Source organism: Lolium perenne, chromosome 3, assembly GCF_019359855.2.
Source record: "Lolium perenne isolate Kyuss_39 chromosome 3, Kyuss_2.0, whole genome shotgun sequence".
Lineage (NCBI taxonomy): Eukaryota > Viridiplantae > Streptophyta > Magnoliopsida > Poales > Poaceae > Lolium > Lolium perenne.
Window position 1 is genome coordinate 345,136,686 of NC_067246.2, and position 12,206 is coordinate 345,148,891.

Here is a 12,206-nt window from a genome sequence, read left to right on the forward strand (position 1 = left end):
GATCGGATTAGATCATGTCATCAACTCATCTGTCTTGATTTTGATTGGTTACGTCAAATCGACCCACGCCCAGGTAAGCCTGGAGCCCTGGACACGCACGACACGGAAGGTATGAGGTATCCATCCACAGGATCCTGATTAAAGCGGGTGCAGAAAAAGTACTCTAAAAAAAGAATTTAATTTTAGGAAAATGCTCGCTAGTATAGAGTTGAACCTGGGTGCACGTGAACCCAGGTGGAAAATGCATTTTCCAAATATTAAAAAATTCTGAAATAAAAATAACGGGGTACGTATGCATGTTCCATGTGTGCGTAGAAAGTTTTCGCGGAGAAACCACTTTTTTTTATTTCAGAATCTAAAAAAGACAAAATACGTCACATATATACTGCTATATAGCTCTGCAAAATTTCACTTTTTTGCTGGGGCAAAATAAAAAGGTTTTTTCGTCACGAAACTTATGTCCAGAGCACATGTTTGAGATCACCTTTGCATTCATTTTGTATTTCGATTTTTAAAACATGTTTTTACATCACAAACGCACTTTTGAAAAAATGGGTTCACATGCACCCAGGTTCTGAAAAGCCAGTTTAGGTTCAACTGGGACTTTTCCTGCGTTGCCATGGCTATTTAGAGCATCTCTAAAACATGTAAACTGTAAAACGTAAATTCAGGCCACTAAATTCGTGTTTATGGATCGAAAAAATGTCGGCGCAGATCAAAACCCGTAAAATAAAATTATAAAAAAGCATATTCTAAACTATGGCACTGGACCCACTTTTTGTTTTCTTTTTTCATCACTTCTTCTTCCTTGAAGGTTTCATGCGTGCAAACATCACCCCACACGGCCCTGACCTGCCCAGCCCCGGCCGCTTCCGCCCGAGCCCCGCCCCGGCCGCGCGTCGCCCCCTCGCCTGTGCCCCGCGCACGCAGCCCCCGCCCTCGCCCCGCGCGCCGCGCCGCCCCTCCACGCCGCGCTGCCCCGGCCCATGCCGCTCCGCCCCGCCCCGAACCGGCCCCGCCCCACCAAACATCGCCATGGCGAGCTCGACCCCGCCCCGCTTCGTCACGGACGCCTCCAGAGCCGCCCGACCGCGCTCGGCGAACTCCTGGCCGGCCGGCTATCCGCTCTCCCTTCCCCGAGCTCGCAACGCATGGCCCCGCCGAAATTTGGTTGACTTCAGCCGGATTTTGTCAAATTTGATCCTATTCCGGTAGTCCTCCGATGGAAGTGCACTGTTTGGAGCTGAAGTTTTAGCCCGCCAAAACACCACTAGGAGTACAGTTCAGCATTCAGTTCGACCTTCCGACCCCTACAAATAGGGGCCAGAGTTTGGTTTTCAGTCTCGCGCTGTAATTATTTTTCGGTTTCGTCCCGTTTACAGCTGATCTGCGCCGATTTCCGAATAAAACCCGTAAACTGGCGGTTATTTTACAGTTTTGACCTGTTTACGGGCTCTGCTGGAGATGCTCTTAAGTTGTCTTCTTCACCATAGTTGCTCTTCTTATTCGCTCCACCGAACAATTCTTCGTTGCGCACCGATATTTTCTCCAACTCTAGTAAATCGCTATAGTCATTCCTATAGGCCATGATGGCTACCTCCGCAAGTGCATCAATGAGAGGATTGAACCCAACACGGCTACTGATACGTCTCAAACGTATCTATAATTTCTTATGTTCCATGCTACTTTTATGATGATACTCACATGTTTTATACACATTATATGTCATTATTATGCATTTTCCGGCACTAACCTATTAACGAGATGCCGAAGAGCCGATTCTTTGTTTCTGCTGTTTTTGGTTTCAGAAATCCTAGTAAGGAAATATTCTCGGAATTGGACGAAATCAACGCCCAGGGTCCTATTTTTGCACGAAGCTTCTAGAAGACCGAGGGGGAAAGGAAGTGGGGCCACGAGGCGCCGCCACAACAGGGCGGCGCGGCCAAGCCCTAGGCCGCGCGGCCCTGGCGTGTGGGGCCCTCGTGTGGCCCCCCGCGTTGTCCTTTCGCCTACTTAAAGCCTTCGTCGAGAAACCCCCAGTACTGAGAGCCACGATACGGAAAACCTTACTGAGACGCCGTCGCCGCCAATCCCATCTCTGGGGATTCAGGAGATCGCCTCCGGCACCCTACCGGAGAGGGGATTCATCTCCCGGAGGACTCTACACCGCCATGGTCGCCTCCGGAATTATGAGTGAGTAGTTCACCCCTAGACTATGGGTCCATAGCAGTAGCTAGATGGTTGTCTTCTCCTCATTGTGCTATTATTGTCTGATCTTGTGAGCTGCCTATCATGATCAAGATCATCTATCTGTAAAGCTACATGTGCGTTTGTTGGGATCCGATGAATAGAGAATACTATGTTATGTTGATTATCAATCTATTACCTATGTGTTGTTTATGATCTTGCATGCTCTCCGTTGTTAGTAGAGGCTCTGGCCAAGTTTTTGCTAGTAACTCCAAGAGGGAGTATTTATGCTCGATAGTGGGTTCATGCCTCCATTAAATCTGGGACAGTGACAGAAAGTTCTAAGGTTGTGGATGTGCTGTTGCCACTAGGGATAAAACATTGATGCTATGTCCGAGGATGTAGTTATTGATTACATTACGCACCATACTTAATGCAATTGTCTGTTGCTTGCAACTTAATACCGGAAGGGGTTCGGATGATAACCTGAAAGTGGACTTTTTAGGCATAGATGCATGCTGGATAGCGGTCTATGTACTTTGTCGTAATGCCCAATTAAATCTCACAATACTCATCATGTCATGTATGTGCATTGTCATGCCCTATTTATTTGTCAATTGCCCAACTGTAATTTGTTTACCCAATATGCTATTTCTTATGGGAGAGACACCTCTAGTGAACTGTGGACCCCGGTCCATTCTTTTACATCGAATACAATCTATCGTAATCTTTTGTTTCTACTGTTTTCTGCAAACAATCATCATCCACACTATACATCTAATCCTTTGTTACAGCAAGCCGGTGAGATTGACAACCTCACTGTTTCGTTGGGGCAAAGTAATTTGGTTGTGTTGTGCAGGTTCCACGTTGGCGCCGGAATCCCTGGTGTTGCGCCGCACTACATCTCGCCGCCATCAACCTTCAACGTGCTTCTTGGCTCCTACTGGTTCGATAAACCTTGGTTTCTTACTGAGGGAAAACTTGCTGCTGTACGCATCACACCTTCCTCTTGGGGTTCCCAACGGACGTGTGTTTACACGCTATCAGCTACTACACATGACCTCTCGATGAGACCACACCGACATTTTGCTAAGGTGACTTCCTTCTACTTAAGGCCTCTTGCTAAACCCGTGGAACATTGACTATGTTTTAAGTATTGCTTTACTTTTCTTGTGCCATTGATAGGGTTCATGACTAATGAAGGGACATTCAAGCGTTGTTGTCATCTACCTCCTCTAGAAGTTCATGAAGAGTGTGTTATCATCGAGGATGACTCTTTTTCAAGGGTGTGTGTGTGGGGGGAGATGATGCAGCCCGACCACTAGTGGAGACAGGGCATTCAGTTGCGGCCCGTAACGGGCTCTAGTCCCGATTTCCCAACCGCGACAATACATGCGGGACTAAAGGCGATGCCTTTACTCCCGGCCCAGTTACCAGCCGGGATAAGTGGCCCTCCATGTGGTTGCGATACAGGGTTTGGGCTGGAGAAGTTTTAGTCCCGGCCCGTAATCCCAACCGCGACTGAATATTATTTTCAATAATTATGTTATTTATTTTCCTTTTTTTTTCTTTTTGTTTGACTTGTTACTCTCTCACTTGGACCATTTTTAATACTAATTACACTTAATGTGTAGTCAACTTATCGACTTGGTCATCACTTTTCGGTCGGTCACCCATCCGCATACTACTCCACCCTCAGCACGCTTAACTCCTTAGTTCTTTGCTGTTGCGCTCTCGCGAATGTGATTGTACCTTGTCAATCCTATTAACTCTTATACCATTGTGTCACATTTCTGTAATTTTTGAAACAAAAAACAATCTGTAAAACGTAATTGGACAAATAATATATGATTTATTATTAGAAAAATGTGAGTGATTTGAATATGAAATAATTATGTTTTTATTCATTTATTATTATTATCAAATAATATATGCATTATTCATATAATATGGCCAAATAATTAATATCTTGAAATCTATAAACCGGAATTGGAAAAATAATATATGATTTACTATTAGAAAAATGTGAGTGATTTGAATATCAAATAATTATGTTTTTATTAATTTATTATTATTATTATTATCAAATAATATATGCATTTTCATATAATATGGCCAAGTAATTAATATCTAGAAATCTATAAACCGGAATTGGACAGATAATATATGATTTATTATTAGAAAAATGTGAGTGATTTGAATATGAAATAATTATGCTTTTGTTCATTTATTATTATCAAATAATATATGCATATTTCATATAATACGGTCAAATAATTAATATCTTGAAATCTATAAACCGGAATTGGACAAATAATATATGATTTATTATTAGAAAAATGTGAGCGATTTGAATATGAAATAATTATGTTTTTATTTATTTATTATTATTATTATCAAATAATATATGCATTATTCATATAATGTGACCAAATAATTAATATCTTGAAATCTATAAACCGGAATTGGACAAATAATATGTGATTTATTATTAGAAAAATGTGAGTGATTTGAATATAAAATAATTAGGTTTTTATTCATTTATTATTATTATTATTATCAAATAATATATGCATTATTCATATAATATGGCCAAATAATTAATATCATGAATCTATAAACCGGAAATGGACAAATAATATATGATTTATTATTAGAAAAATGTGAGTGATTTGAATATGAAATAATTATTTTTATTCATTTATTATTATTATTATCAAATAATATATGCATTATTCATATAATATGGCCAAATAATTAATATCTTGAAATCTGTAAATCGGAATTGGACAAATAATATATAATTTATTATTTAAAAATGTGAGTGATTTGAATATGAAATAATTATGATTTTTATCCATTTATTATTATTATTATCAAATAATATATGCATTATTCATATAATATGGCCAAATAATTAATATCTTGAAATCTATAAAAACATCATTATGCTGCTCCCAGGCAACGTCTCCTCCGGGGCAGATGCTCGTCCAGCTGCCATCCTCAAAGCATGGAACTCTTTCGATGAGACAACGGGAGTAAGCAATTTGGGTAAGTAACCCACCACGGGTGCTAGCCATATGGTTAATTAGCATCCAAATACTTACTGCCCATTATCTGATTGCACGGAGGCATTGTGAGACGACGAGAGTAAGCAATCTGGGTATCTAACCCACCACGGGTTTGCCGCTCTCTGAGTTTGCCGCTCTCTGTCGGCGGAAGTGCTGAATGAGCAGGGCGCCAAGGTTCATCATGTTCTCCATGTCGGGGTAGAACGCGCTGCATATGACGCTCATGTCGGGGCTGCTGGCCAGGGGCGGAGCTGGAGAAAATTTATCCCTGATGCATCTCCAAGCTTGCAGCCTTTGCAAGCTAGATTTATGCCTCCCTGGTGCACCTTTTCCTTCCTAACCTGGTGCACTACTCTGATTTAGCCCACAAGTACTAATAAAAAAAATCTTGGACCCTGATGCATGTGCATCAGGGTAAGCCTAAAGAGCTCCGCCCCTGCTGCTGGCCATGGCACATAGTTCATATATATTGAAAGACACATATATAGTTCATATATATTGAAAGACACATAGTTCATATATATTAAAGACACATAGTTCATATATATATATATTGAAAGACACATAGTTCATACATATGAAAGACACATAGTTCATATATATTGAAACGATCGATTCATAGTTAATACAAATATAGAAGACCACCACTACTCATCATCTCTAAATATTGAGACGATCAACACGACTATTGCAGCCAACTAACATCCAATGCCTCCTAGCAATCTCGAAGCCCAGGAGAGCGTCTAGAGCTGCGTAGCGCACTTGCTCTTAGCTCAATGGATAATTGGCCCATCAAAAAATGAGGTAATCTTCTTTTTCTTGCGGGGCGACGTCCATCATCTTCTTGTTGTACTTCTTCTTCTTCTTCTTCTCAAGGTTTGTCCCAATGGTATAGTTTGCCAGATCATATAGACTTGGAGTGGGCTTGGTGGTGGGGTTCGGTACTACCTTTTGGAGGTCGTACGCAGAAGTGATACGAATGCCGTAGAGACTTAGCATTTTCACATCATTGCCGATAGCGACACCGCACAATCTGATGTTCCTGTCCTGCAAGAAATCCTTGAGCACTTGTGGCACTTCATCGGCATGAATAATCTAGAACACCAACGTCTCGGACGCCACCGATAAATGAAGGACGACGGCGCGCTGATTACCCACGCGAGGGTCGGTGAACTCGCAGTCCAAGGTGACGCACTTGGTCATTGCGGCATCGAGGAAGTCACTCGTCACGCCGCGGATCCACTTCTCCACCCTTCTTGCACGGAGCGCGACCGTGACTTTGAACGCCATCCCTTCGGCCTTGAGGTGGTACACCCGAGTCCGAAGAGCCGGGTCGCGCACGAGGTGCTCCATCGACGAAGGGGAGAGAGCTTTTGCAATGGTGGATGAGGAGAGGAGGATGTAGAGAGTGTGTGTGGCAATGGTGAAAAATGGTAGAGCTTATAAAGCATTGGAAGAAGAAGATGAATAGTGGCTGGCCGCGCCGGCACAGGCAGCTCGGATTCCACGCCGACGCGATTTCGAAGCGGCCAGTAATGGCGACGCGCGATTGGCCTCCGCGGGAAACGAACCGTTTGACTTTAGGTCCCGGTTTGGGATACACGCGGGGATTAAAGGGGGTACCGCAGGAGGCGCGTGGCGCAAAACCCTTTAGTCCCGGTTTGGGAACCGAGCCGGGACGTTTGGTTTCTTACGAGTCGGGACCTATAGGTTCCGTACGCTGTAGCGTTTATAGGACGACATGGCCAGGCCTTGGGTCCCAGCCCAGGACATGGCCGGGACCAAAGGTGCCTGACCAGAGGCCCGTTTTCTACTAGTGTACCTTCGGTCTTCAACGCATCATGTGCTTCGTCGCCAACACGTCACGCAAAGGTGAATCTTCTCCTTTACGCGTGGCTGCAATTGCCTATATGGAATGGTGTGCTACTTCATTCTCCGTCTTATTCCTATGATAGGAATACATCGACAAGTACGGAGGGAAGGAACGCTACCAAGAATGCCCGATGACTCAAGGCCAACGTTACGGAGGCATGGAAGAGAAGAAGGAAGAAGTTGATGAGGCAGTCCAGAATCTCCGGCCCTACGCCCGAGTCTCCGACCACTACACCGGAATGTTCGACCTCCAAGCCCGGAATCTCCGCACCGCCAAGACCTGCCACACGAGTGTGCACCGCGCAGAAGCTAGCCCGGAGCATGGCCGGAAGCTCGCTAGGAATGTCTGGCCCTCACCCCTGGAATGTCCGGCCCTCCACCCCGGAGTTTCCGGCCTGTTGATACCTTCGATCCAGATTACAGATTGTAGTATGATAATCTTTTTCCCAAGTAGACCTAGGTTTAATCGAACCTTGGGAAGCACTGCTAAAATGGTGTAAAGGAAACGTCTACAAAATTTGCTAGTTAATTTTATTTTATGTTTACCGGACCTTTCTAGTTTACTTTTAAGGGGGTTGTGTTCAATGATGGAAATAGGCAAGTGTTAAGGTTTCTCCTACAACTATTCATACATATATAATTGAAGTGCAAATGTGTAACAAATAAAATAGAGATAAGAGATTTGTGAGTAGCACATCCGTAAATACTCTTGCCCTTAAAACCATAGGTGAAAAGAGCTTCTTGGTCCAACCGTTGTCCTCACAGCCGCTAGCAACAACAGTTATTAAGCATATGGATACAGACCAAAGCATTAAGCTAGATGACTGTACCATGATCCTGAATAAATCACTAAATATGTACCGTTACTTTGTCCTTTTTGTCACTGAGATTTCATGGTAACATGTCGTTCTCCACTCATCCCACTTATTTCCTTGATCGATCCGAATGATATGGGTACCTGCAGATCCTCGAAACAAGGCAAAAAGACAAGGATATAATATTGCAAAACCCCTATTAAATCCTTACACATATAATAAGATTAGATGCAAATAAACGTTGCGAGGATTCACCCCAACCTCGCAGCCCGTGAGGACTACTCACAAATAATATCAAGATCAATAACAAAGATAGAAATCATTGTGGCAAATACTTGGATTGAAATCACAATATTCTTACACTGGTCATCAATTCTCAAGGAGATCTCTATTACAATGGTCATGGCTATGGCTATGGAGGACATTGGAGATGGAATGGATGAACTATGGCGCTGGATTTCCTTCGGTGTGGTGTAGATGGATCTGATGGATGGAGTCTCTGTTCTGCGGTGAATGGTTCTCGACTGGCTCTCTTTTTTGCATCGGTTCCTTCACGAAATTTATAGGGTTTGACCTCAGGAAGGCAACACCGCATGGTACGGGCGGACGATACGGGCGTGGCTTGCCATACCGATGCCCGTTAAAGTCCCTGGAACCACCTCTTCGAGTGTAGTCAACTTTGTCTTACTCCTGACACAATTTTTCTTCAATAATGGCAGGTCCATTTGTCATTATGACATGATTTCCTGCACACCATTCAAAGATAGACGAGATTGCACATCTTTACATGTATTATTCATTAGTGGCAAGTTGAGAGGTAAATTTAATCAATTTCTTGACTTAGCTAAGGGTTTAAACGTGAGAAAAAGTGGCGTATTTCACAGCCATCACCTTTCGCCCCGGAATCTCTGGACTAAGTGATGCGCCAGCCACAAGTCAATTCGGGCCTCCGCCCATGTATTCCTTGATGTATGCCTAAACTACCCCGAGGTCTAGGATCCCTATATATAGTTCCCGCTCCACATCTATAAACCCTAGAGTTGAGATGATATTAGAATTGGCTTATGCCTATTATTCCTATGTGGATTAGGAAACCCCCTCCTTGGATTTGTCAATCTATTGTATCCAAGGCTCCTCCTAATCCAGATCTTTTCCATTCTAGTACTTCTATCATTTGAGAATATCTTGCTTGCAACTCTATTCTAAATTGGTCTTTCACTCTTTGGAAATTCTATTTGGGTTTGGCAATCTTTTGCAAGAGATTCTACCTTTCGGTCTTTCTCGCGCAATTCTATTCAGTTGGTGGTTCGGGCCAATGAGGACAACCGATTTGTGTGCGTGTGTTTGTATCGTGTTCTTCACGTTCGTCCACCTCCCTGCAAATCCACTCTGCAATCACTCCCCATGGTCAAATTCGTGAGATCGGTCAACCCTCGTGGGTACACCTCGCATCAAAGGAGGAGAGGATGAATGAGGAAGGATGAAAAGTTGGAGGAGAAGATGGAAGAGAGTAGGAGGAGAGAATGTGTGGAGGAGGGAGGTGGATAAGGATGGCTGGAGTTGGTGGCCAGCTGTTCAAATTTTGAAGGAGGGAAAAGGTAGCAGTGGCACACGGGGGCATGGTGCGCCACTGCTAGCTTTTCCATGTTTTGAACCTTTTTCTAAAACCTGAAAAAACTCTTTTTTCTTTTTTGATTTTGAGGACTCTAAGAAATCACTAAACTGTTTTAGGCGGTTGTAATCGGATGTAAGTTTTCTGTAGATACATTTTTATATAAAAATCTTTTTCATCGGAGGTCGTATGCAACCTCGGTAGCCATTTTACCGAAACATGACGCCATTTTGCAAAAATATCAAAATTCATGTTTGTTAATTTTCCTACCAACTAGAACACATAATGCATGACCATCTTAAAGGATTTTGAAATTTAATTTTGGGCCCCACTTAGTAGTGGCGCACCATGTCCTCCCGTGTCTGGGGGATGGGGAAAACCATGGCCAAGAATAGTAGTGGCACACTCCCTCACTAGGTGTGCCACTGGTAAGTGCCATAGCTATGACGCACCTGTGCTGGTGCGCCACTGCTAGCAGTACTGGGGCTAGCTATTTTCCTAGTAGCGAGGGGGTGACTATGGAGTGAAATGAGACCCGATAAGGTCACTGGTCCTTACTTATACAAGAAAATTGGTACAGTTTAGGTTTGTTGGGCCACGACGATTTCACATGTCACACACGATACAAGTAGGCAGAACCGTTTGCATTGTCGAACGCTCGCAAACGGTTTTGCTTATTTTAGTTATGAGATACTGTTTTCACAATTGAAATTTAATTTTTCACCCATTATATTACATTATTTCAAGTTTTCAGACATCAGAATTGTTCAGAAATCTCTACTACTTGCACCTAGATAAACCTGAAAGTGCTATTACAACACCTATTAGGATTACAACAACAACAAAAAACATAATAAAGCTCCTGAGCAAAATCCAAGTACAACGATTATAATAATCACCCTTGTCGTGGTATCCCAGCTGGCCAGCTAGACTGTGCAATCATACTAGATTATCACTGAAACAAAATCACCATTCTCCTCGTTATAGATAACTTCAACAAACAAAGAAGAATACATGATTATTTTAGCTACGCAACATATCCAAGACACATGCGTATAAGCGCCAAGCTACCCGTATAAAGTTTTATCGTTAAGCTTTTTTCTTGTGAAACTAAAGGAAATAAAATCCTATACACACCACTGCTATATCATAAATTGTCACCCATGTTTCTAAAAGAAGGTAAACGAAGTGTGTTTCATGACAACCAACTAGTCCACGTTTTTGTGTTTGCATGCCTGCAGTGATATAGATAATAGACAGTACTGGGCGTCCCCCGGGGGATTTGATTTCCCAGCCCCCGGGTCCCCATGCTGACACGTGTCCTTTTTGCTGCCGGGTAGCAAAAAAATCCCGCTTTTGCTTCAGTGTAGCAAAAAACGGTTCACCTATGAAATAAAAGAAAACGTTGAGCTCGCCGGAACACCACCGGAGACTCGCCGGAGACCTCGCCGGAGACCTCGTAGCAAAAATAAGTGTGCTATTGTAGCAAAAATGATTATCGTTGGATACATCGATGGGGAACTCGCCGGGGAACTCACCGGAGACCTCGCCGGAGACTCACCGAAGACCTCGCTGGAGACCTCGTAGCAAAAATATTTTGCAATTGTAGCAACATAGCAAAAAAAAGGTAGCAAAAAAATAATTCCTATGTTGCAAATCCACGAAACATATGGCCGCAAAATCCCCAAAAAACACAATCCCGCACGTAGCAACACATAACACCATTGGAAGCAACCCCGACCACAGTTGGTAGCATCGCCATGTGTCGTTTGCAGCACCCCACACCATCGACCAATGTAGCAACGTCGCCAACCTATAGTAGCACCATCGTCGACCTAGGGTAGCACCGCGAGTCTTCATACGTAGCATCACATGAAAAAGAAAAAAAAAAGAGATGGACGTCATCATCAATGAAAAGCCATGGCCACCGTGCTCTTCCTGCGCGTTTGTTGACGTCCCTAGCCGCACGCAGGGAAGGCGGAGCTCGGTGTGGGCGGCTGCAAGAGGAGGGGATTGAGGGAGGAGGCAGCCACATGCAGGGGAGGTGGGTGGCCGCGCGTAGGGAGGCGGAGCTCGGCGTGGTGTGCGACAAAGAGGGCGAGGCCGTTCTCCGCGTGGGCGCCGACGAGGATGCGGCGGCGCGACTGTAGAAGGAGGAGGTCAGGGGAGGCGGCGAACCCGCGCATGGGGCGGAGCTCGGCGTGGGGGCGACGAAGACGCACAAGCTGCAGGGGAGGCCCAGCACGGCTTGGGCGCCGTCGAGGACGCGACGGCGCAAATGCAGAAGGTGGAGGTCAAGGGAGGCGACGGCCGGACGCAGAGAAGCGGAGCTCGACGTGGAGGGAGACGGCGGCGCGCAAGCTGCGGCGGAGCCGGCCGGAGACGGCGCCGCGCAAGCTACGGCGGAGCCGGCCGGAGATGGCGCCACGGCGGTAGCAGTGCGATTTGGGGAGGAGATAAGGTTGGGGACGTTGAAAACGTGGGTGGGGTCCACGCACGTGAAGCTGTCGCTGGGAGTTGTCGCTGGGAATTCACGTCCGTGCGATCGGTCTCATCTAACGGCCCCGCACCCGGAGGTTGCGCCGCGCCCGATCCCCCGGGGGAGGACAATCATTTTCCATATATTATTCATAGCACTACATAAGATAG

At 44.7% G+C, this 12,206-nt stretch overlaps 1 protein-coding gene across 1 annotated transcript; it reads right to left on the minus strand.

Moving 5' to 3' along the window:
* Positions 1-6,050: 6,050 nt before the first annotated feature.
* On the minus strand, positions 6,051-6,611 carry LOC127340523 (uncharacterized). The gene is made up of 2 exons (XM_051366265.1): positions 6,413-6,611; positions 6,051-6,325 (listed from the first exon to the last, which is right to left on the minus strand). The coding sequence occupies exons 1-2, from the start codon at positions 6,609-6,611 to the stop codon at positions 6,051-6,053; spliced, it is 474 nt and encodes a 157-aa protein (XP_051222225.1).
* Positions 6,612-12,206: the final 5,595 nt, after the last annotated feature.

Coding starts and splice junctions, on each gene's coding strand:
- LOC127340523 (XM_051366265.1), bottom strand. CDS start 6,611: ATGGAGCACCTCGTGCGCGACCCGGCTCTTCGGACTCGGGTGTACCAC. Junction 6,326..6,412: donor GTTCACCGACCCTCGCGTGG/GTAATCAGCGCG, acceptor AAGTGCCACAAG/TGCTCAAGGATTTCTTGCAG.